At 41.8% G+C, this 26,666-nt stretch overlaps 1 protein-coding gene and 1 pseudogene across 1 annotated transcript; both read left to right on the top strand.

The window, feature by feature from the left end:
• The first annotated feature begins 47 nt into the window (after nt 1-47).
• Nucleotides 48-20,406, top strand: LOC136548702 (uncharacterized). The gene is made up of 10 exons (XM_066540135.1): nt 48-327; nt 15,355-15,501; nt 15,583-15,857; nt 15,924-16,377; nt 16,480-16,556; nt 17,145-17,875; nt 18,015-18,093; nt 18,182-18,406; nt 18,542-18,886; nt 20,131-20,406. The coding sequence occupies exons 1-10, from the start codon at nt 48-50 to the stop codon at nt 20,404-20,406; spliced, it is 2,889 nt and encodes a 962-aa protein (XP_066396232.1).
• A 3,263-nt stretch (nt 20,407-23,669) lies between these two features.
• On the top strand, nt 23,670-25,062 carry LOC136548701 (uncharacterized; annotated as a pseudogene).
• Nucleotides 25,063-26,666: the final 1,604 nt, after the last annotated feature.

Genomic DNA, 26,666 nt, shown 5'->3' with positions numbered 1-26,666 from the left:
TTTCTTTTCCCTGTGACGCATGGACCTTAAAATTGGACCAAATTGCAATGGACCCTCGGAACTCATGGACCTTAAAATTGGAATGGACCCTTCTGGTTCGGGTGCTCCTCCGGCTCTGCCGAAGCCGCAAGGGAGAGAAGCGCTTCTGGATGACGTGGAGGAGCTGGAGGCTGGAGCTGTTTTATACGGAGGTGGACCTGCTGAAGGGTGCTTCTGCTCTGGGTTCCGTGGCGTTGGAGCAGCACCGAATGACCCCTAAAGTAGAGGCCCTCTCAAATCTTTGGAAGCAGAGCAGCTCCATGAGGTTAGCTAAATCATTTTCTAAAGGTAAATTTAGCTATCATTAAAGGAAAAAACATCTCTAATAGACTCTGTAAAATGACTCCAAATTTAGTAGCTCTTCATCCCACCTGATTCGCTCTCTATTTTTGGATAGCCTACCCCACTAGCCATTCAACCTCTTAGTTTACAGAGTCTGTTGGAGTACTCTAGTGTTTTTTTTTTTGTCAAATCTATTTTAGAGGATAGCTAAATCAGTAAATTTGGCTAGTCTTTGTGGCTAATCTCTTGGAGATGCTCTAAGGGCGAGCGCCCTCGTGACTCGCAGCATCGCCGCTGCAGCCGCCGCCCCCCCCCCCCCCGCCTCCACCACCACTGATCCCCCTCCCTTTCCCCTTCGGCATCTCGCCGGAGGCCGGAGGCCGGAGGAAGGAGGAAGTAGGGATCCATCGTTTTTAATAAGTTTTTCTAGTAGATCGAGTCCTTTGGGTTAGAGTCTCTCCATGCCAAGTTTCTTTGTATTGGGGATTTATCTCCTTCTCTTCGGCGATGGCGAGGGGACAGGATGGAATCGTTTTCTCTATGGCAGGCGACTCTGTTCAAGATGAAAGCGACAACTACAGCGTCAACGTCTTCCTCGGCATGACGACATGGAGACTTTTCTTTTCGGATGACAATATCGAGGTGGAGATGATGTTGCTGTCATGGAATAATTTTTTCTAGTCTCTTCTCTGTTTTATTATGGTTAGATCTAGCCACGGCGAAGGACTAGGGAGAATATGTTTCAGATCAGTCTTCCTTATTCTTCGGTAGCAGAAAAAAGAAGGAATGTTGGCCATCGTTTGTTGGGCATATGTTCTCAGTCCTTGTGCTGAGTGTTTGCCTATACGGTCATCCATATGAAACGTCATACATGTTTGAATTTGAGATTTGGAGCTATATATTCACAGCGTGGGTACAATTTAGATAAAAATTATTTTCTGGATATATGTAGTGTATTCTAGAGTGCTTGTAACGTGGTGATGTACCCATCTATTATCTAATATAATTCTTCTTTCATAAAAAAAGTAGAGCCCCTTTCCTATTTTTTGAACCAAATGACACCTAAAGTAGAGTCCCTCTCCTATTTTTTGAGTAGGTATTTCTATTTTCTGAAACTCTACTTTTAGCACTCAACTCCAATAAAGGTCTTTTCATCAAAAAATAAGGGTCTCTATATCTAAGCCCCTATTTTATTTGTCCTATATATTTTTAATATATAATATTCATATATATCTTTGGTATCACACCACTATGATTTTTCTAGCCACAAAATCAGGGTAGAGACCCTTTTTAGGTCCTTGTTGAACATGATTGTCTAATTCAGTTTTCCAGACCTTACCCTGGGACCCCTTTGCTGGTATATATATATATATGTCCCTCAACCATTAGAATTGTCGATATTGGATAGACATAAGTTGGGTCTGACACATATTCCGCAGCCCATTTTTTGAGTGGGCTCACTTTTGTCGACTTCTGATATTCGATACAAATTGTTGGTACGCCTGTTCCCGGTGCCAATCTCCTTCGATCCGCATCTTCGCCGGCGCCTGTGTTGGCTTCGGCGGGCATGGAGATCGAGGAGTGAGGTGGACAGTGTACATATTCCCTTCTACTCTAGTAAATCTAGGTAGGGTTTGGTTAGTTTTTTCATCTAAGCCGCTGCCGATGGAAGGAGTTTGGTTCTTCGATTTCATTGTTGGCAGAGACGACTTCAGGGTGAAATCGAAGGTTTCTTTCCGGGCTATTGACTTTGTTGATGGCACTGGTATCTTGCCGCTCCAAGAATCCACTGGTTGTCCTAAAGTTGTTTTGTGAGGTATGTGCTCCTCCTTCCTGCAAGCTTTGGGTTGGAGTTCCCATTCCCCGTGTTGGGGTCTTCGTCTTTCGTCGATTGGGATCGGTCATGGAGGCAATTGGCGTCTGATCCCGGTCGGTGCGTGTACGATCCGTTGGTGGCCGTGCTACTTTTGGCTATCTTCAACTTCAAAGGTGATGTTGCGTCGTCTGTTGGGGTGTCGGCCCTGAGCTTCCTCCTCGACTTCCTTCTCTGTTGTTGGCGATGGAGGAGAGGTGAGCAGCGGAAATTTCGGTCGACTAAAACGACGACCTCCAGGAGCTTCTATCAAGGACTTCAATGTAATTTTATTTTGATATGGGTGCTCTTTTGCAAGGGACTAGATGTAATACCTCTCCATGCTTAATAAAATCCACCCTGTTTCTCAAAAAAAATTGTTGGTACTCCTACCCGCAACAAATGTGAACGTGTTACATTGATTCAAAAAAATGTGAATACGTGTCACTGATACATTTCCTGGACACGGGTTACGAGTAGGGATGTAACGGGGAATTCTCCATTGGGGGATAGCTCCCCATCCCCGTCTCTACGGGTGAAAGGTCCTAACTGGCTAGAGGGGGGTGTGAATAGCCTATAAAAATTTTCTACAACAACACTAAGACAAGTGGTTAGATAATTAAACGGTGAAGTGAATGTTGCGCTAGCACTACAAGGGTTGCAAGCCGCCTATCCACAATTCTAGTTGCTATGATCTCTATGTATCAATCAATGGCTATGTTACTACTTGCTACACTAGTGATCAACTTAAACAAGTAATTCAACTAATTACTTCTATGCTACATTAGAGAGCTACTCTACTTAGCTAGACTACCTCTACACAAGAAATCTCTACAAATGCAAATACAAGAGAGGTAGAGGATCAATACCGAGCTGGGCAAGTGAAAAATCAATCACAATGGATACCAATTGACACAATGATTTTTCATCGAGGTTCACTTGCTTGCCGGCAAGCTACGTCCTCATTGTAGTGATTCACCCACTTAGAGGTTCATGCGCTAATAGGCATCACATGCCTAACCCACAACCGGGTGCCGCACAACCAACACAAGATGGGGATCCTTAAGCTATAAGAAATCCACTAAAGATGCCTTTCGTGATCTCCCATGGGGAAGGCTCAAGAACCCCTCACAATCACCACAATCGGAGCTAGAGACAATCACCATTCTCTGCTCAACGATCCTCGCTGCACCAAGTCATCTAGGTGACGACAACCACCAAGAGTAACAAGCGAATCCCGCAGCGAAATACAATCACCAAGTGCCTATGGATGCTCTCTAATCTCACCAAATGATGAATCAATCAAGCAAGATGAGTTAGAGAGAATTGGCTAGGCTCACTGGGGTGTATTCTCAATAGAAAGGGCCAAGAGAGTGAGCCCAAGCCGGCTACCACATATTTATAGCCCCCCAAATGAAATAGAGTAGTTAGGATCAAGTTGGGGCTAACTATGCAGTGACCGGGCATGCTGGTCGAGGCGATCGGACGCACCTGAGCCAGCGTCCAGTCCACCGGATGCATCCACGTGTCATGCCTTTGAATGTCAGCCATGCGATCCTAACGGCTAGCAGCCGCTTGCGCGTGCATTTAAGTGACGACCGGACGCGCCGCTGCATGACTGGACGCACCCACATAGGGTCCGGTCGCGTGCGCGCGCCCAAGCCACCAAGCCAATGACTAGACTCACCGTAGAACGACTAGACCCGCTGAACAACAGAGTCCGGTCACTTCCAGTAAGCATCCATAGCCAGTTTTTCATGACCTGACGTGTCCGCTAGTCCATGACCGGACTCGGCTAGAGTCCGGTCCTCTCCAGAGCCATGCGCCCAAGCCACATCAGCAATGTACGGACCTAGGAACAGTGACCCTCTAGGGTCCGATCAGCTCCACCCTTCAGAGTCCAGTCACAGACAGAGACTACGCCTCCTCTACGTAGTGTGACTAGACGCGCCAGGCGGGGTCCGGTCCTACCGTGGCCAGAGTCCAGTCACTCCAAAACATCTCCTGCACTTCTCCAACTCCTTCACCCTTGCTTCTAAGTGCTAACCACCAAGTGTATCACCATTGGGCAAGTGTGTTAGCATTTTCACAAAGCATTTTCAAGGGTGTTAGCACTCACTAGAATCTAAATACATATGCAATGAGTTAGAACATCTAGTGGCACTTTGATAACCGCATTTCACGATGAGTTTCACCCCTCTTAATAGTACGACTATCTATCCTAAACACACTCACACCCACTAGGTGTCTTGAGTGCCAAAACAAAAAGCTCATATCAAATATACCTTTGCCTTGAGCCTTTTTGTTTTTCTCTTTCTTCTTTTTCAAGCTTGAACACTTGATCATCACCATGGCCATCATTATTATCATGGTCATCATCCAATTGCTCCAATGCTTGGTGTGTACTAACCTATCTCATATTCACTTAGAGCCAGAGGTTAGTACCTAGGGTTTCATCAATTATCCAAAATCAAACTAGAGCTTTCAATCTCCCCTTTTTGGTAATTGATGACAACTCTTTCACAAAGATATGAATTGAATTCAATTTGAATCCATGTTGCTTGCCCAAGCATTTTTACCATGTGTAAAGAATTTGGACAAGTTTCATGAACCCGACTTGGTAGCATTAGCTCCCACAACATATGTGCTAAGAGTTTGGATAGAAGCTTGCACATATGCATAGATTAGAAGTGTCGGAGAGTAATGTCTACCAAATGATGCTAAGGTGTAAGAGATGGGCCTTTGAAGCGTGATACCAATCGGAGTGCACCAATAATACCATCCTTAGCACCATGATTTTGTCACACCCGGTTTTAAAGAACAAAACCAGGCTTGCCATATGTGTGCCGAGGAAGTCCACACATACAACAACAGAATAGAGGATATCAGAAACAATATTATATAGCGGAAACATACTTACAATTAACACTTACATCAGAGTATAGCGGAATGGTTACTCATGTTTTCTTCAGGCTCCAACTTCACAGGGATGGCTGACTGGGGCTACGTATGCCAAACACTTCTGATAGTATCCTAAGAACTCCTTCGTTGTCTTCACCAATTTTCTGAGAAACTTTTACTGGAGTCTGGGTGTGTAGGGAAATAGCAAGGGTGAGCACATGTCGTACTCAGCAAATATAACACGGGGTTCATGAGGCTAAAAAGGCTTGACACAGGTTTAATAGCGTTCAACTTTTTAGTTGTCACAATTTTAACATAAGAGTAGCATCAAGTTGTTTCAATTCCCAAAACAAAACACATGATCAATGTAAACATGAATAATGAATAGCATAAACAGGTAATACTTAGTGTTCATCTATTCCGTAAGGGTTCTAAGGCCGCTCGTGACCGTGAGCACGGTTGATATACCAGTTTTACACTCTGCAGAGGTTGTACACTTTCACTGTGAGCCGTGATTTACCATTTCGCCCGAGGTGATCAGCCTCTTGACCCACTACCAAGGAAGATCGACAGGGTTTACTATGAAGCCTTTCAAAGGTTTGTCTAACAAGTTAGGACCGCTAAGTTTCTATGGCCTATGAAAGTAGGGCTCCCCTTCCGACAAGCACAATAACGCGCAGCCTATACACTGATGGACAGAGGCCGCACTATATCCAACCTAGAACACACCCCTCTTGCGCCATAAAGGTAACCTCTAAGAAGCTAGAAAAGGTCCTCATACTGAGCTAAAGCCAGAGTCATATAGCCCTCACAGCTGTACTGTAAGTCCTGGATGATCACTTATAGATAAGTCCTTAGGGAGAGGAATCTAAAGCACCATAAAATAGCCCAATGCTCTAGCCCCCCTTGTTTCATGTTGCTAAAAAGCATCTTTTAATGTTTATTGCATATACCATTAGTCAAGTTATAAGATCATGGTTGTAGTTGAGCACTAGCATCATACTACCCAATATAATACCCCATAGGTATCAAGGCATAAGGTACAAAGTACTAGAAAATCCCTAGTGGCAGTCAAGGTAGACACATGCAGTATGAATTAAATGATTAAAGGTGAATAGGTAACAAGAAAGATCCCATGCTATACTTGCCTTAAACACTTGCTCAACTCTCATACCATCAGCTTTCTATCATCACCTTCTGATCTTCAGCGTCCAGAAACGGTTCTCGTCTACTCATAGCAAGCACCACACATAGGAATCATACAAGCAACAAATAAAAACAACTAAGAACAGCAGAGCAAGAGCTTTAAAACAGCGTGCTAAGAGAGAACTCGCTGCTACGATCGAGAGAACGCAAGAAACACCCATAATGAAACTATCATTAAAAAGAAACGACTATCAAGAGTTTTATATTATAAAAGAAGCAACTATGGGTTTGATTTATTTTAATTAACAAAACTATATGAATAGTATTAATTCTGATTAATCAAAACATATTTAGTTTTTAAAAGTAGAGTTATAGCTAATCATGTTTTAGTCATCATATAATTTAATCAGATTAAACTTTAACATTTACAAAACAAAAGTGCATGTGAGAGCATATAAACAAGTTTTATATGACCTTGTTTATCCTAAGTAAATTATAATTTACAAACACATTTATGTTAGCAATTAATCATGTTATCAGTTATATATAAAATACATAGGTATAAAACCTATATTGATTTTAATTATAAAACTAGATACAAGTATATTAATCAACTTAATATTTAACTATATAGAAAAAACATGTGACATGAAAAACATTATTACTACTATGTAGAGCACGTCGGCATGAATCTAACGCAACTTGAACAAACCGAATCGGAATTAAAACGAAGGAAAGACGGAGATATTACAAACCAATGGCAGTTACATAATTATGTCGTCTTCATCCTTGGCTGTTGCAGATCGTGATGTTCATGGCCATTGGAACCTGCTGCCGTGCTCATAGGGAGTTTCGGCCGGGGAGGCTAAGACAGGGCTGAGCTTAGCATGAGCCTAGAACTTGGAGGCCTCGACTCCCACCTGCGCACGTGCGTCATCCACGACGGGCGGTGCCCGCTGGTGGCCAAAGGGCTCCCAAACTAGCCATGCACGCACAGTACAAGCGCCGCACGTGCAGCCGGGCTGAGGCGGGGTCAATGCAGTAGCTGCAGCAGCGCACGCACGCTCGCCCAGCAGCTATGGCGGCGCCAGAGAGCCGAGCAGCGGCTAGAATCGAAGGAGAACAAGAACCCAGCCACGGTGAAGTTCACCGGAAGCAAACAAACAAAGGAGAAAAGGTCAAACGGTGATGTAGTCACGCAACCAAGTATACCTTGACGTGGAGGACAAAGAGGGATACCTCATGGTGGTGTTGATTTCGGAATGCGACGGTTAGACCGGAAAAGCTCGCCGAAGAGTCCAACGCTTTCATGACATGAAGAGAGAAAATTCTAATTTACTACACAAGGGATTTCTCGAACTAGGGGCTCCCCTTACGGTAGTTTTGATGTGCTTTGCTCAAGGGGTTGGTACAAATGTATAGGGAGAAAAACTCCCCACCTCCACGTCAACTAGCGATACGGTACTAATTGATGTTGCACCATCCATCTGCACTAATGAGCCTAAATAAACATTAAAGCCCATTAGTAAATAAAGACATGTGCCTTTAGGATTTATTAGGATTATTGCACATGGACTTCGAGGGACTATGGAAAATTGGGCATGCATTATCCAAATTTTGAAATTAATCAATATCATGAAATAAAAAAAATCTAGAAAGTCTAGAATTACCATTTATATCATGAAAAATGCTCTGAAGCTTGGAAAAATCCTTGAGGCAGATTGAAGGGTGAGGAACTCAAATAAAATATTTGGAGCTCATGATAGGATAATTTTGGAGCATCTAAAAAATAAATTATGGTCACAGAAAAGGGAGAAAAAGTTTAAGAAAAAGCTAAAATAATTTCTGGAAAGTTTTTAGAGATATGTAGATGGATGATGAACTCAAAGGAATGATTTGGAGCAGAAGAAGAGGATCTTTAGAAACTCCGAATGAAATTATTTGGATCAAGAAAGCCAGAATTTGATTATAGGAAAATATAGAGACGAGCTAGGGACAGATAAACGACTTACTTAGCGCGTTTTGAAAACTTTACTCACTCACGACACACAAAGAAGCAACAAGCAAACATCACATCATCCAAATGCCTGTCAAAATTAGAAAACTTTGAAAATTCACATTTTTTATAACTAAATTTGCGCTAGCTCAAACTAAACTTGGTAAATTTTATCCAAATATTAAAATAATTTATTTTATTTAGTGTTTTCTATGCACAACCCAAAATTAGAATTTTTGGGGTTTGATAGGTTTGCTAGATACATAAAAAACACTATATACCTCATGAGATCAACATTATATGCAAGGCTCTAGTACCACTTGAGAGATCACAAATATCTAGAAATTTCCCTATGCATCCTAGTATTTCATTTCATTAATCAAATTTACAACTAGCATACACCACACAAGCATGGATATTGAATTTAAAACTTGTGCCATGCAAGCATACATATGTAAATGCACATTCAAATGCAACATTCAAGTTTATGAGCTTGCTCCCTCTACTTGTGTGCTCAAAATTTTAATTGATCCCCTTTCTTTATCATTTCTTATCTTTATTTGTCTCCCCTTTGTGAATTACTTCTCCCCCTTTGTCAACAATGACCATAAAAGGTGAGCTTCAATTTTAGATAGGTTAGAGTGTATGTGAGGATCATTTTCTAAATTTGGTTCAATCTAGATCATTTGCCAAAGACATTAAACTCAGTTTGATCCAATGGTAAACTTCTTCACACCTCATTGCAAGGGTTATCTTGACAATGTTGAGTTAAACACATATAGCTCATTTTCTAGATTAAACACTAGGTTCACAAGCCCACAAACATGTCATATGCTACCACTAGATCAGGTCAATCACATAAGCAATAGTGGTACTATACAAGCATCAAATCCATTTGATTTTCATGAATGAGCCTAAGACATGATAGGAATAACTAGATGCACTAAACAAGTCCTTAGCAAAATATGTATGTCATGCCAAACAAGTTTACCTTGCTTTGCTCGAAGGAGAGGCATATCATATAAGTGGGGGTGCATCAACACATATTTGAGAAATCCAATATGATCAACTCATTCATTAGCTTGCGAAACCTCTTCTCATCAAGTGGCATGGTGAATATGTCGGCAAGTGGATCTTCGGTGCCCACACTCCCAATTGAAATGTCCCCTTTTTGTTGATGATCTCTTATGAAATGGTGGCGGACATCAATGTGCTTTGTTCTTGCATGTTGAACCGAATTGTTGGTTAGCTTGATTGCACTCTCATTGTCATATAGCAATGACATATTCTTGAACTTGATTCCAAAGTCATTCAAAGTGTCCTTCATCCAAAGAATTTGTGCACAACAACTACCGACATATATGTATTTGGCTTCGGTAGTTGATAATACAACACTATTTTGCTTCTTTGATGACCAAGATACAAGTAATCTTCCCAATAGTTGACATTGTAAGGTCCTAATGGCTAGAGCAGGGGGGGGGTGAATAGCCTATTAAAAAAATTCTACAACAACACTTAACAAACCGGTTAGACAATTATGAGACGAAGCAAGTGTTGCGCTAGCCTACTAAAAATGCAAGCCACCTACCACAATTTTAGTTTCTATTGTCTCTAACCACACAATAGCTATGGCACTATACTAAGTTAGTGTGCTCTCAAAGACTAACTAAAGAGCCATACTAACCAAACTAACAAGCTCTCACAACTAGCTACACTAAAGAGCTTGATAACTAGTTTGCGGTAATGTAAAGAGAGAGAGAGAGCAAGATAGTTATACCACCATGTCGAGGAGTGAACCAATCAATCACAAGAATCAATATCAATGAAGACCAATCACCTCAGAATCAAATGATGAACATAATGATTTTTTATCGAGGTTCACTTGCTTGCCGGCAAACTACTCCTCGTTGTGGCGATTCACTCACTTGAAGGTTCATGCGCTAATTGACATCACATGCCAAACCCTCAATAGGGTGCCATACAACCAACACAAGATGAGGATCACACAAGCCACGGGCAATTCACTAGAGTACCTTTTGGCTCTCCGCCGAGAAAGGTCAAGAACCCCTCACAATCACCACGATCGGAGCCGGAGACAATCACCAACCTCCGCTCGACGATCCTCGCTGCTCCAAGCCATCTAGGTGGTAGCAACCACCAAGAGTAACAAGCGAATTCCATAGTGAAACATGAACACCAAGTTCCTCTAGATGCAAACACTCAAGCAATGCACTTGGATTCTCTCCCAATCTCACAAAGATGATGAATCAATGATGGAGATGAGTGGGAGGGCTTTGTCTAAGCTCACAAGGTTGCTATGTCAATGCAAATGGCCAAGAGAGTGAGCTTGAGCTGGCCATGGGGCTTAAATAGAGACCCCCATGAATAGAGCCGTTGGGCTCCTCACTGCACTGAACACGGGGCGACCGGACGCTCCGGTCTGATTGACCGGACGCTGGACCCCAGCGTCCGGTCGTGCGATGCATGCCACATGTCCCCTCTCTTCAAATACTGAGTGCTTGATCCCAACGGTCAAGTGATGACCGAACGCGCTACTATGAAGTGACCAGACGCAGGACCTCAGTGTCCGGTCATTTCTAGTAAGCATCCAGAAGCAAAAAATCACAACCGGACGCGTCCGGTCATACTCCACCAGACTCACCCAGCGTTCGGTCACTCGGCGTCTCACCTGTGCGCTGCCACGTCAGCAGGACCGGACACAACCCTCCAGCATCTGGTCACTAAGTGACCCAACGTCCGGTCAGAGACCGACGCCAGTGTCTTTACAACTTCTACTGACCGGATGCGCCGGTCCTACTGTGGCCAGTGTCCGGTCACTTACAGTGACCTCCGTCTTTTCTGTATAGGGCGCCAGTGGCACCGTCGGACTATCCGCACTCTATGGGCGGACACTCCACCGGTGAAGTTTCTTACCCTTGCTCAAATATGCCAACCACCAAGTGTATCACCTTGTGCACATGTGTGTTAGCATATTTTCACAACACATTTTCAAGGGTGTTAGCACTCTACTAAATCCTAAATGCATATGCAATGAGTTAGAGCATCTAGTGGCACTTTGATAACCGCATTTTGATACGAGTTTCACCCCTCTTAATAGTATGACTATCGATCCTAAATGTGATCACACTCTCTATGTGTCTTGATTACCAAAACAAAATAGCTCCTACCATTTATACCTTTGCCTTGAGCCTTTTGTTTTTATCTTTCTTCTTTTCAAGTCCAAGCACTTGATTATCACCATGGCATCACCATCATCATGTCATAATCTTCATTTGCTTCACCACTTGGAATGTGCTACCTATCTCATGATCACTTGATAAATTAGGTTAGCACTTAGGGTTTCATCAATTCACCAAAACCAAACTAGAGCTTTCAGACATGTACCCAATATGCTCTTCCTTTCAACCTTGCATCCCGCATAATCGGAGTCCGAATATCCAACTAACTCAAACTTTGCTCCTTTGGGATACCACAAACCAACATTTTGTATATGATTTAAGTACCTCAATATTCTCTTCATAGCCTTCAAATGACTTTCTCTTGGTGATGCTTGAAATCTTGCACACATGCACACACTAAACGTGACATCCGACCTAAATGCAGTCACATAGAGTAGGCTTCCAATCATAGACTGATACAACTTTTGATCTACCATGTTGTCACTTGCATCACTATCCAAATTGTCATTTGTTCCCATTGGTGTACTAATTGACTTGGCATCATCCATTCCAAACTTCTTGAGCATGTCTTTGATGTACTTGCCTTGACTTACAAATGTGCCATTCTTCATTTGCTTGATTTGAAACCAAGGAAGTAACTCAACTCTCTAATCATGGATATCTCAAACTCATTGGCCATCATTTTCCCAAACTCTTCACAAAAGTCTTGATTGGTTGATCCAAATATGATGTCATCAACATAGATTTGCAACACAAACAAGTCATTTCCAATCTTCTTTGTGAAAAGAGTGGTGTCAACCTTTCCCATCTTGAATCCCTTAGAGAGGAGAAAATCTCTCAACCTCTCATACCATGCTCTAGGTGCTTGCTTCAAACCATGCAATGCCTTTCTTAGCTTGTACATATGGTTGGGCTTCTTGTCATCTTCAAAACCGGGCGGTTGCTCAAGATAAATCAAGTCATTGATGTAGCCATTGAGAAATGCACTCTTCACATCCATTTGATAGAGTTTGATGTTGTGGACACAAGCATAGGCTAGCAAGATTCTAATTGCTTCCAATCTAGCAACCGGGACATATGTTTCTCTAAAGTCAAGACCTTGAACTTGAGTGTAACCTTGTGCTACCAATCTTGCTTTGTTCTTTACTTCTATCCTATCTTGATCTTGCTTGTTTCTAAAGACTCATTTGGTTCCAATCATATTGTGATTCTTTGGTATTTTAGCTAACTCCCATACTCGATTTCTGGTGAAGTTGTTTAGCTCTTCATGCATAGCATTGACCCAATGAACATCCTTCAAGGCTTCATCTATCTTCTTTGGTTCAATGGATGACACAAATAAGAAGTGCTCATAAAATGATGCCAATCTTGATCTTGTTTGTACACCTCCAAAAAAATATCTAATTATAGTGTACAATGGATGGTCTCTTGCAATATTAGTTGGTTAGAGTATTTGGACTTAATTACTTGCACGTGCTTGCTCATTGGATTGATTCACTTGAGATGATGACCTAGCCACTTGATCTTGCACATTGTCATGCGAGCCACTTGTACTTGCTTGATTTGTATCAACTTGCATATTGGGAGAGGATAGCACTTGAACTTGATCATCTTCTTCATCTATCACTTCTCTAGGCCTCAATTCACCAATATCCATGTTCTTCATAGCATTTGACAATTGAATGCCTCTAATATCATCAAGATTCTCATCTTCATCTTGGGAACCCTTGGTTTCATCAAATTCAACATCATGAACTTCTTCAAGAGTACAACTTGCCAAATTCCAAACTCTATATGCTTTGCTAGTGGTTGAGTATCCAAGCTAGAATCCTTCATCACACTTATTGTCAAACTTGCTCAATCTAGTGCCTTTCTTCAATATGTAGCATTTGCAACCAAAAATCAAAAAATATGCAATGTTGGGCTTTCTATCATTGAAGAGCTCATAAGGTGTCTTATCCATCATTTGGTGATAATAGAGGAGGTTACTATAATAGCAACCCGTGTTGATTGCTTTGACCCAAAAGGATTGACTCACATTGTACTCACTAAGCATAGACCTTGCCATGTCGATAAGTATTCTATTCTTCCTCTCAACAAGACCATTTGATTATGGAGTGTACTTGGCCAAGAATTGATGTCTAATTCCAAAATCATCACACAAATCATCAATTCTAGTGTTATTAAACTCACTACCATTGTCACTTCTAACTCTCTTGATGGTTGTTTCAAACTCATTGTATATGTCCTTGACAAATGACTTGAAGGTTGCAAACACATCACTTTTATCTACTAGAAAGAATACCCATGTGTATCTAGTATAATTATCCACTATCACAAAGCCATATTTGTTTCCACCGATGCTAGTGTATTCACTACTAGAAATGTGTTCATCAATGACGATTCAGTCGTGACGCTTACAAATTTCATCACAGAACAAGCGCTTTCTATGACAAAATTTCCAGCTTCATCATAAGTAACAAGTGATGGAGCTTTGGCATGAAGAATAATGACAAAAACAAAAGAATTGTCATAAAACAACAAAACTAAATCGTCATAGATCATTTGGCTCGTGTACCACCTCGAGGACGTGGCGCCGTGGTCCCACCAGTAGGTCCCACCTCGAGGACTTGGCGATGTGGTCCCACCATTGGGTCCCAACCTCGAAGACGTGGCGATGCGGTCCCACCAGTGGGTCTCAGCCTAAGGACGTGGCAACGAACAAGTGGGGCAGCGTGGCCCACACGGTCCAGCTAGACCTGCATCCTTGTGCCTCCCTTTTTTTTGCCAAAAAATAGCGCACACAGGGAGATTCGAACCCGTGACCTGTTGCTAGACATGTTGGTGCGTTACCACTGGAGCACTCGCTGTTTTGTGATAAAGGCATGCATGTTTTTCTATTTGTAAACGTATAACATGATAATTGAAACTTGGTTCCCTAAATTGAATTGATCATAGTTCATGGGCCCACCAAAGCCAGGCTCATAGCAGAGAACCAGGCTCTCTACAGCTAGGCCGAACGCATGCAAGGTCTCTGCATTTGGTTACTTGCGTCAGTCCAAACAGGCTGTAGACAAACGCTATTTGGTTGTCCGGTCCGGAGTTGAGCTGATGACTTTTTTTTGCCACGTGTAGCCTCTCCACATGCACCTCATGTATCAGGCTAGCCTGCCACCGAGAAACGCTCGATTTCCCCATATCTGCAGAGCCTGGCTGAAGGACGCTTTTTGCACCATGCGGGCTAGGCCCAAACATCGACACTGGTAACCAAACATTTGGTTGTTGCATCCCGCGAGCCTGGTTGAGCCGCATACAGGGAACCAAACATGCCCTAAACCCATGATCGCACGGACATGGGCGCAGACAAACCCTCGCACCGTGAGGGTAGCATCGGGTGAGCACATCAGATTAGCGCCGGCGATCGTCGGGTGGGCAGAGCAGCGCCGGCGAGTGTTGGATGGGCAGAGTAGCACTGGCGAGCGTGGAGCAAGGAGAGCAGTGCCAGCGAGCGTGGGGCGAGGAGAGCAGCATCGGGCAGTGGTAGCACGCGTGGGATAGTGCAGCAGCACCGGCGAGCATGGGGCTGGCAGAGCAGCGCATGGTGCGTGAGCAGAGGAGCGTTGGTTAGCGGCAGCGCTCGTGGGACAGAGCAGCGGCGGTGCGCATGGGTCAGTGCACCAGCGTCGGCGATCATGGGGCGGTCCGAGCAGCGCCGATGATCATGGGGCGAGGAGAGCAGCGCCGGGCAGCGGTGACTTGCATGGGATAGGGCAGTGATGGTTTGCGTGGGACAGAAGAGCGCCGGTGATCGTGGGACAGAGCAGCAGCAGCACGTGGGATAGAGCAGTACAAGGTTTGATTTGTTTTTGAATTTCTTTATATATATATGCATGTGTTGGATGTGTTTTTGAATTTTGTTGAGTTTACTCTAATTTCAGGACTAAGTGCAAGGTTTATTTTACTCTCAAAACAGATGGATAGAAGCTGGATTTATGGGACACAATTCACACCTGCATATGTGAAAGGAGTTGAAGAGTTCATGAAATTTGTTAGTGAAAGATACCCCGAATACAGCCACATACTTTGTTCGTGCAGCAAATGTCTTAATCAAAGTTTATAGCCTCAGGATGATGTAAATGACCATATACACATTTATGGAATGCCAGCTGCATACACCAGGTGGATTCATCATGGGGAGTCGACAGATACTGTAGTAGTTGAAAATTTGGAGCAGGAGGTCGAAGGAAGTGATCATGACTTTGGGATACATGTGGATGTGGCCGATGATGATTATGATGAGGATCACAGAGTACCAGAGATGATAGGAGATCTGTATGCTGCGGCAGAGGCTGATGGAGAACAACCAAGGTTTGCAAGAGTCCTTGAAGATGCAAAGAAGTCACTTAGCCCAGGATCTAGCCATTCAAAATTCTCTTTTCTGGTGAGGATGTTGTATATCAAGTCTCTTTATTGAATTGGCAATACATCATTTTCCACAATGCTGAAGTTGTTGTCATCAGGATACCCTCAGAGTGAGTTGCCAAAATCATATGATGAGGCCAAGAAATATCTTGGAGAACTGGGCCTTGGTTTCGAAAACATCCATGTGTGCAAGAACAATTGTGTGTTGTTTTGGAAGAGGTATTATAAAGAGAATGTGTGCCCAGTATGCAAGGCGTCTAGATGGCAAGATGAAACTGGGAACAAGCGGGTTCCACACAAGGTATTGAGGCATTTTCCACTTTTGCCAAGGTTGAAAAGAATTTTTGCTTCAAAGCGCACTTCTGAGGAAACACAATGGCACAAGAAAACAAGGACGCTAGTCGACAATGTAATGAGCCATCCAGCTGATGGAGAAGCATGGAAGGAGTTCAACACGAGGGAACCAACCTTTGTAGATGATTTGAGGAACCTGAGGCTTGCCTTAGCTACCGATGGATTCAATCCATTTGGCAACATGAGTACGTAGTACAGTATGTGGCTAGTGCTTCTAACACCGCTGAATCTCCCACCATGGGAATGCGTGAATCCAGCAAACTGCTTTATGTCTTTACTCATCTTAGGTGCAAAATCTCCAGGAAAGGATTTTGATTTGTTCCTTGAGCCCCTAATTGAAGAACTGCTCGATCTATGGAAGGGTGTCAGTACCTACGATGCATGTACGGGTTGGAAGTTTAACCTTCGTGCTGCCGTGCTATGGTGTATACATGATTTTCTAGCGTTAAGCACGTTATCAGGGCGAACAACAAAATGGTATTATGCATGTATTCATTGCGACAAGGATCCGTTGTCTTAGGCAATAAGGAGTAAAATATGTTACACTGGACATCGTCGTTACCTTCCAAGGACACATGCATGGCGGAGAAGCTTGGCTTTCGATGGTAAGCGTGAAAACAAAGATCAGCTAGGCAAGTTCACTTTGGAGGTGGTCCTAGAGGAGCTAGAGAAGGTGAAAGATGTTAGGCCAGGGAAGCATCCTGAAATTATTGGAAATAAAAGGAAGCGCAATGAGGGTCCAAGGATTTATAGCCGCAAAGTTGGGTTGTGGAGATTGCCATATTGGAAACATTTAAAGCTTCCACATAATCTCGATGTGATGCACATAGAGAAAAACATATGTGAAAACATTCTTGGCACATTACTCAATGTGCAGGGCAAGACCAAGGACACAACCAATGCTAGGCTAGATTTGCATGATATGGGCATAAGACTTGAATTGCACTTATAGCAGCATGGCAACTTAGTCACTGCTCCACCTGCTTTGTATGTCTTGGGGAAGGATCAGAAAATCAAGTTCTGCAAGTTTCTCAAAGGTATCAAGTTTCCTAATGGATATGCGGCTAACCTAGCAAGATACATAAGTGAAGATGGTTCGAAGGTGCAGGGAAAGCTAAAAACACATTCTTGCCATATACTCCTGCAAAGAATCATACCTGCTAGCCTAAGAGGACTGGTGAGGAAGGATGTATATGAAGCAGTTGCAGAGCTTGGGACCTTCTTCAAGGAACTATGCAGTAGAAATCTAAGGATTGATGTTGTCAAACGGCTAAAAGAAGAAATTCCATTGATCCTATGCAAGCTTGAGAAAATCTTTCCACCTGCCTTCTTTGATGTCATGGTGCACTTGGCTGTCCATCTTCCTAATGAGGCACTGCTAAGAGGACCTATTCAATACGGATGGATGTACCCAATAGAAAGGCTGCTAGGCACTTTGAAGAATTTTGTAAGGAACATGGCTAGGCTAGAAGGATCAATTGTTGAGGCATATATGGCAAGTGACACCTTGACCTTTTGTTCTAGGTATATGGAGGATATTGATAATAGATTTAGCCATGATGATGGTAGTGATGGAGAGATGCCATTGCCTGATGACATCTATGTTTTTAAGCATGGTGTTACTCTTGTTGGATCTAATAGGAGCCAGTACATTGATGATGTTGACCTCAATAAGTTAGTTTGGTATGTGCTAAATAATTATGAAGAAGCTGAGGAATATTTGGAGTAAGTATCTATTAGATGTTTTGGGGATTAGTTTTTGTTTTATTTCTAATTTTTCAAATTATTCTTATGACTTAACTTTGCCCTGCATCTTGTACAGGGACGATCTTGAGCAGCAAGGTGCACTTGATGTTGATAAAATGGTTGAACAAGGATTTGCAAAGTGGTTTAGGTGCCATGTAAGTCACTACTCATTGTGTTTCTAGGTTCAGTAAATGCATTAGTATCTATATGTAATTGGTTAACTGAGTACTTTTGTTGCAACAGATTGAGAACAAACGCAAGGAGAATCTAGAATCGGTTAGCGAAGGATTGTGGGCACTGTCACGTGGCCCAGATCTACGAGTTAAGACTTGTGCAGCTTGCAAGGTTAATGGAGTGCGGTATAGCACTGTGGATCGTGAGAATTTCCTTCTGACACAAAATAGTGGTGTAATGACTGAAGGTTCACATGATGGGAACAACATAGATTTTTATGGAGTCCTGAAAGAGGTAATTGAGTTGCAATATAACTCAAATCTTCAAGTCCGTCGGACGGTGGTTCTATTTCGATGCGATTGGTTCAAGCAAGAAGGCAAGACGATAGGCCTTCAAAATGACAGACATTTCAAATCCATCAATGTGCAGTCATTATGGTACAAGACTGATCCTTTCATCTTAGCAACTCAATTGAAAAAGATATTTTACCTGCAAGACACATCTTTAGGTAAAGATTGGCGAGTTGTGCAGAAATTTGAACATAGGAATATTTATGATGTCGCTGAAAAAGATGAGGCCAGTCATGATGTGCATCAGGATGATTATTGTTCTGATACTGAACATGTAGTGCAAGCAGGGGCTGATAATGAGGTTACGCACAATATTCAAGGTGGAGAAGCTAGTATAATTGAAGGAAATTTACAAGACCTTATAAGCAGCAAGAAGCAACCTATTATTCGTGAAGATAGTGAGGATGAGGAGGAAGATGAGACAGTACTGTAGTACTGTAGTGATGGTGGCAATGATAACAATGATGACATGTCCCTAGACGATGAAGATGATGATTTCTAGTATGGACCTTGATGTACTGTTTTGATTTCTAGTATGGACCACTAACATGTCCCTAGACTGCACTACTGTTTTGTTTTCCCTGGACATGTTATCTGAACCTGTAATCTGAACATGTAATCTGGACATGTTATCTCGGCCTATCATGTTATCTGGACCTATGTTACTGTAACTTAAGTGCTACCTATCTATTGTGTGAACCTATATGTCCAAATTCTATTAAAATTGTATCCACTTTCATGCAGAACTGCATACAACCAGTGAAAAATACTCTGTCAAAATTATTCCTAAATTGTAGCATGACTTTTCAAATCAGACCACATGAACTGCATACAACCAATGAAAAATACTTGGTGATTTCTGAAAACAATCTTCATTTCATAGGATTACTCTGTCATTACATCATTTCTGAACAAATACTAGGACTACAATTACAAAGCTTGTCCATCTTGCATTTCTGAAAAATCGTCTCATAAAAAGCCGACTTACAGGCAACCATAACAGCAATCAAGACACCTACAAAGCCCACAAAACAAGGAAAAATCGATCACTATTTGCTTCGGCTCATGCGTTGGCTCCTTAGCCTTCACTGTCATCAGTGTCCATTCTTTCCTCATGTGCATTTTATTTGGCTGCCCCTCCAGTAACTCCTGCTGAGAGAGTATCATCTTTGAACATGACATATGACCTCATCCCTTTCTGATTACGGGTGTTCTTTAAGAGCTCAACTTGGTGGCCGTTCCAAACAGCAACACTGCATTTGGAATTGTTCAGCCATCCTACAAACATATTGCATCAGATATGCATTGCTGCTACAATTCGTTTTTAGGAACAAAGAAGCTCAAGACTGGAATATCATAGCTCGAATAAATGTGCCGAATAAACCACAGATACACTGAATTCACAACAGAAAGGAAGCGAGGATTTGGAAGCCGAGGCGAACAATTCCCTCGACCATTCACACAGTCACTGCAATACACATAAGTCTCTGAAACTGTGTGCCTCATTCAGTTCCCCTTCCCCGTTCCATGTTCAGTGCAAAACCAAGGTGATCATCAGCATCAGCCAAATGCACTAAGGTGCAAATCAAAAACACTATGAATATGTGGTTTCAATTGGCAAATTGGCCAGAACCTAGGAGCCAACAGAAGCTGACCTAGTTCGTGCAGCGGAGGCGGACTGGCGTGGACGCGGCTACAGCTTCACGCGGACATGGCGGTGGCCTGGAGGTGGACTGGCGTGGACGCGACTGCAGCTTGTCGCGGACATGGCGGTGGCCTGGTCTCGATCTTGGCGCGGACACGGAAGCCGGCGGCCTGCCGTTGATCTCGTCGTTGCAGCGGGGGCGGATTGACGCGGAACCCGGCAGCCTGACGCGGAATCCAGCGTCCGGGCGGCGGCGCCGGCGGTCCGCGATCTCGCCGTGGGCAGCGGGGCCGGATTGACGCGGCAGAAAAGGGATACGGTTTAGGGGTAAAACGGGATCTCATAAGCATGGGCGATGTGGATCTCGTAGAGTTTATCTAAAACTACGCTCGAGTACTAACGAACCCACTTGAATAGCGCAATGGTCTGGTCCTTTGAGTTTGACATCGAGCTCCTAGGTTCGAACCCTGTGGTAGCCAATTTTTTTTGCAACATTTTTTATTAGATATTACGTTCTGTGATTTTCTAAATATTAGCAATAATATGACACTATCTTATTAGTTTTCTGATTTTCTAGGTTCCACAAAAATATCTAACTTTAATATCAAGATTTCAGTTTACAGTTTGATTAATTAGTTCAACTATTTCAAGTTATACAATAATAACTCATTTGTAATCAAATTATATCGACAACTTAAAAAATAGAAATAATTATTTATTGTAGGTAATTATTTTATTTTATCTTTATAAGAAATAAAATATTTGAGTTACATTTAAAAAAATAAAAATATCATAAAAATTAAAAATGAAATACTTGACTTATTTTCAAACTTCTTCCTACATTTTTAGCTATTATTGTACTTATTTGTTGAATGACGAAATGATAAAAGGTACAATACCTTAAGCTAGGTAGAAAAATCTTAAAACTTACATGGACACCTCATTTTGGAGTATAATGATGACAACAAAGTTTCAATTGATTCTAAGAATGTGGTCATGCACATCCTCACAACGGCATACTCCCTCCGTCACGTATTATTAGTCATTTTAGACTATGAGCAAGTATGATAGAGATTCCATATATCTGGACTGAAGTTCTTTACAGATGTATAATACCACTTTGTCAAAATCCTTTTGAATTTTTATGTCATGATCATACACTAAAATAAGGTGTCCATCCAAATTTTTAGATTTTTCTACCTAACTTAAGGTATTGTAGCTTTTATCCTTGAGTCATTCAATAAATAACTACAGTAATAGCAAAAAAATTTAATAAATAGTTGAAAATAAACGAGGTAAATCATTAAGTTATATTGTACTAATTAAAAATCTGCCAAAAAAATGAACATGGAGAAATAAAAAAAGGAATAAACACAATAAATGTTGACAAAACCCAAAAATTGAAAACCCCCAAAAAAATTGGCTATCATCGGGTTCGAACCCGGGAGCTTGGGATCAAACTCAAAGGCCCATACCATTATGCTACTCAAGTGGTTTCATTAGTTCTCGAGCACAGTCTTTGATAAACAGATCCCGCAATGCCAAAAAAGAAGAAGACCACAACCTCTCGCACCTCAAGGCGCCAAAACAATTTCCCTCGTAAAAAATTCCGCCAAAAACACCGGTATATTTTCTCATTTCCCGCACTCATCACCTCCTCGGCCACTCATTCTCTCTTCCCCCCATTTCTCGAACCCTATCCACCCCCGTCGGGACACAACCGCCATCGACGAGCTACGTCCCCGCCCACGAGCTGCGTCCTCGCCGACATCAATCGCCGCATCCCCCTCTCTCGCATCGCCCCATGCACCTATCTCGCCCCATCCACCTCTTTCTCACCTCAACCTAACCCTAACCACCGTCGGATTGTGGGTCATCGCCGCACTGGATCTGCTTCCCTGTCGGCTAGGGTTCACCGCACCAGGGTTGCTTCCCCTTTGACGACCACCAACGACGAGCACGTGGTCTACATCCGCAACCTAGCCACAACCGCAATGGTGGCAACAAGGGGGCAAGGTAGGAAGCGACCTGCAGAACAAGAACAAGGTAAGCAAAACTCTTCTGTATTGATGAATAGTACCTAGTCTTGGTTTGCTAACCATTCAGTCAAATTGTATTCTAAATCTTGGATCTGTATTTATGTATTGATGTGCAATTAGTAATCTATTTTGCACTTGTATTTGTCTGAAATAGAAGCAGCAGTGATGTTTTCTGAAAGCAATTGTAGTACAATTCTGAAAGTAGCTGTGACTCTTAACTTCAAATAGATTTTGGCATGGTCTGTTTGACCATTTTAATGATATGGATTTGGATGTAGCAGAGTGCATGCATGTGTGTTGATAGGAAAATAGTAGTTCAGTACAAGCTATCTTCAAAATTTTCAGATAATTTAGAGTATTTGTGCTTCAGTACAAAAAAAGTTGTACCTCTTACCTATTACTTGTTGCCTATAACCTATCACCTCTTATCCCTTAGCTCTTCAGCAGGCACTACTAGCTCCTACCTCTTATCTATCTAGCATCTAGTATTACTACCTCTTAGTACTTAGTTCACTCCTTTTTATTTTCTAATAGACACAATTTGCTTGTTTTTGTAAGAACCTCCAAAAACTAATTATGAGAGACGCTGGGATACACATGTGGCGAACAATTTAAAGAAGATGCAAGAATTTGGCCTGAAAAATCTATCTATTGAATTTAATAACTCTGTATCACAATCTGCATCAAAGAAGGGGGAAAATCAGCAAACAAGAAAACAAATAGTGAAGATTCAGATTCATCGGAGTATCTCCTTGAAGATGATGATCAAGGAGATAGTGATGATGATGACACTGAATCTGATGAGCAGCCACAACCCCTGGCAACTAAGGTACTTCTTCTATCTTCAAAGTACTAGATGGGGAATATTTGCATTGCATTTGAATGTTTTTAATCTGTTCTTTAATATATGCCCTTGCTTTTAGATGCATCTTGTTTCTTGCATACCTGTTCTTTAATATATGGTCTTGCTTATTAATGCACATGACTTACTTGATTTTTTTTCCATAGTATCCTACAGGGCATAGTCGGAAAGTCCTAGCTTCAAAGAAGAAGATAGGTCCCACCATGGCGCCAAGAGTTAGGGCTAGTAAGAGAGTGAGGGCATCTCAAGGATCATAGGTGCAACCTCCTGAATCCCAAACAAGATCATCAAAAAGGCTTTAACCTTCAGCGAGAGATGGCCAGAATGTAGAGGATCCTACAGATGGTCATGATGAAATACCACCACAAAGGTCTTATACAGATGCAGAGGAAGGCAATGGAGCTGGTGGTCAGGACAATATAGCTACAGAGGAAGTCAGTGGAGCTGGTGCTCAAGACAGTACAGGTGCTGATGAAGACAATGTAGCTAGAGAGGAAGACACTGAAGGCAAGTTATAGTTTCTTTGTCATTCAAATATGTCATCTATTTTGCTTATCTGCATGAAACTAAATCATTTTAATGCAAATTCTATTTTGTAGCTCTTGCACAGCGAGCCCTAAGGAGACCCAGGGCACCCACCAAGGGAACACAGCTGGATAGGATGACAAAAGCTATGGGAAGGAGAATGCCCATAGCTATTGCTGAAGGCAAAAGAAGGCCTCATGAACCTGTTCAAGCAGCCAAGTTTGCATCTAAGGCTGGTGTCATCATTCGGGATAAGGTTCATGTCCTACCTCATTGAAAAGAATACAAGAGAGACGATCAATATTACAAAAACTTTGTGGGAAAGCTCTCTATAAGTGCATTTCTGTTTCTATGGTTAACATGTATATCTGTTTAACCTGAATTGACTAACTAAATATGGAATTGTCATATGACTAGGGGCGCTTGGCCATTAACCCTGACGACAAGCCAACAGAGGAAGCTTGCACCGATATGCTGCGCTCTGGGGTGCGACAAATGCGTTATCGGCTCAAGAATAAATATTTCAATGGTGTACTTGCAAATGAGATTAGGACAACTTCTCCAGTTGCATGCATGACTGATGAATAGTGGAAGACACTAGTTGCAAAGTGGTCTGATCCAAAAAACATGGTATGGGTATCTTCTCATATATTCTTTCTCATTTAGTTTCCAAAGGATCTTCTCATTTTAAACATCTCATCTCATCAATCCTTCTTGCTATACCCAGGCCCTTCAATGAAAAGCAGTGTAACACATAAATATTTTCAAACATAAAGATTCCCTAAGCTCCTAAATTGGAGCAATTAGCAGAATGTACTTGGGAAAAAGGGTTGGTCATATATATCCTGCAAACAAAAAGGATTACAAATATGCCCTTAAATATCAGTCCATTCATCAAAGGATAGAATAACATATTCTAAAGGACAAAATCATGAATAGAACAATAGAAAGGCAGTTCATGGTGAGCATTCAGACAATTTGAGATGTACATTTCACAGAAGTTGTATAGGGGCATAAAAGAGTAGACAACTCTACAGGAGTTGAAAAATTACCATCTTACTGTTTTTCAGATAAATAGGTATCTTGTCATATATTCTTTCTCAATCAGTTTCCAAAGGATCTTCTCATTTTAAACCTATGATCTCATCTGACATGTTCATTATCTTGTAGGAATCAAGTGAAAAGAACAAGCAAAATCGCCATAAAGTCAAGTATCATCAAGCTATGGGTTCTCGCAGCTATGTGGCACACTTACATGTATATGTAAGTAAAGAGTACCCTGTACATATTTGCACTAAACAACTTATTTTGCATTTCATCTGAGAAAACTTTGCTGTAATTGGTTATCTATGAAACAGAAGAAGAAGAAAAACAATGCAGAACCAAGCACAGAACAAAATGAAGAACTTGATGCAGTGGAGGCCTTCAAGACCTGCCATACTAGCTCCAAACATGGTCTGACTGAACTAGCAAGAGAAGCAGTTGTAAGTCATGACATCTATTTCGCTATGCCAACAACTATTCATTAATTGGATAATATGTCTTCTTTCAAACATTTTGTATTCTGTCTTTTGCTCAAAACTGGTCATAATCCAATATAGCTAGACATACTTGCTAAATAATAATCCTATGTTGTTGACTTCTACTTGTATTCAGTTACCTGACAACAAATAAATGACTCATGATTGCATACCTATTTGGCATCAGTTTCTGTCAATGCAGCATAGGTTTTTATTTTTTAAAATACATCTTGTGTGATATTTCCTCCTCAAATTAATGCAATAAGTATCAACTAATGATGGGTCATTGCTGTTTCAATCAAATATGGAAGCTTTGAGGACAGAACCTGTTGCTGAAGGTGAGACAGCAGTGTCCAGTGTGCAGGTTGTGTCCTAGGTGCTCTCCTAGAATAGCTCAAACCTTTTCCTGAAGAGTGTTGGCATCAAACCAGTGCCATCCTCCAAATCATCATCATCAAATGAAAGCAAGCTTCGGGAGCAACTAGTAGCTGAAGCTACGACTGCTGTACAAGGTGAAATCGATGAACTTAGGAAGAGAAGTGAAGAAGCTAAGGAAAAGCTAGCGAGGACACAAAAGGAGATGGAGGAGTACAAGAAGCTGACAGAGATAAACAACAAGGCAATGGAGGAGAACAATGCGCTTCTCAAGCATATCTTGGCCATCAACAATGCTTCTTCGACATGAGCGCTGCTCATAGCTGCTAGTTCATTAAGCAAGGGGTCTACTAGTGATTTTGTTTATGTAGTAACTTATGTTGCTGGTGGTTGGCAACTTTTTATTATTTCCTGTGATGTTAATGTGAACTAAGATGAAACTAGTAGTTCAAATGTGATGTCTAGTGAGTTATGTGAACCGAGTTTAGAATTGTTGATTAAGTTGTTGGTCATTGGAATACTGGATCTATTAATTTATGGAAGCTTTTGGTCATTCTAGTATTATTTGCATTCTGTAATGAAATTAGCATGTGCACTTGTGATGAATTATCTGACCTTTCTGTGATGATTTGGTAATTGATTCTGTGACGAATTTCTATTTACTTCAGTAACAAAAATGAGAACCTATCACAGCAAGCCTTGTGGCCCAATAAAAAGTGGACACGTGGACCATCGACATCACTGGCCACGTCAGCTGCCACATGGTCGGACACGTCACCTACAATGTGGACGTGCCACGTGGACAAGACACGTTAGCTGCCAGCATGGCAGACATCGTCTGGTCGCCTAACAGACGGCAAGTCATGACAAAAAAGGGGCTATATCAATGACAAAAATAGATCGTCATAGAAAGAATACACTTCTATGATGATGGCCATTTTGTCATAGAACAAATGCACATCTATGATGAAAATAGACGTTTCATCACGATAGGTAAAATATGACGCGCATTCAATGATGAATACCATATCGTCACAAATTCGTCATAAAATAATATATGTGATGCTTTTGGAGTCTTCAGTGACGAAAGAAGAGCATCATTGATGTACACATCCCTAGTAGTGATTGTGTTGGCCCAAACTAATCCATATGTAATAACTCAAATGCCTTGCTAGTACTCATCATGCTTTTCTTAGGATGGGTGTTTTCAACTTATTTTTTGGCTTGACAAGAGCTAC

This window comes from Miscanthus floridulus, chromosome 4 (assembly GCF_019320115.1).
Source record: "Miscanthus floridulus cultivar M001 chromosome 4, ASM1932011v1, whole genome shotgun sequence".
Taxonomy (NCBI): Eukaryota; Viridiplantae; Streptophyta; class Magnoliopsida; order Poales; family Poaceae; genus Miscanthus; species Miscanthus floridulus.
Note: the sequence above shows the minus strand (reverse complement) of the source record. Positions and strands in the feature narration are given on the sequence as shown.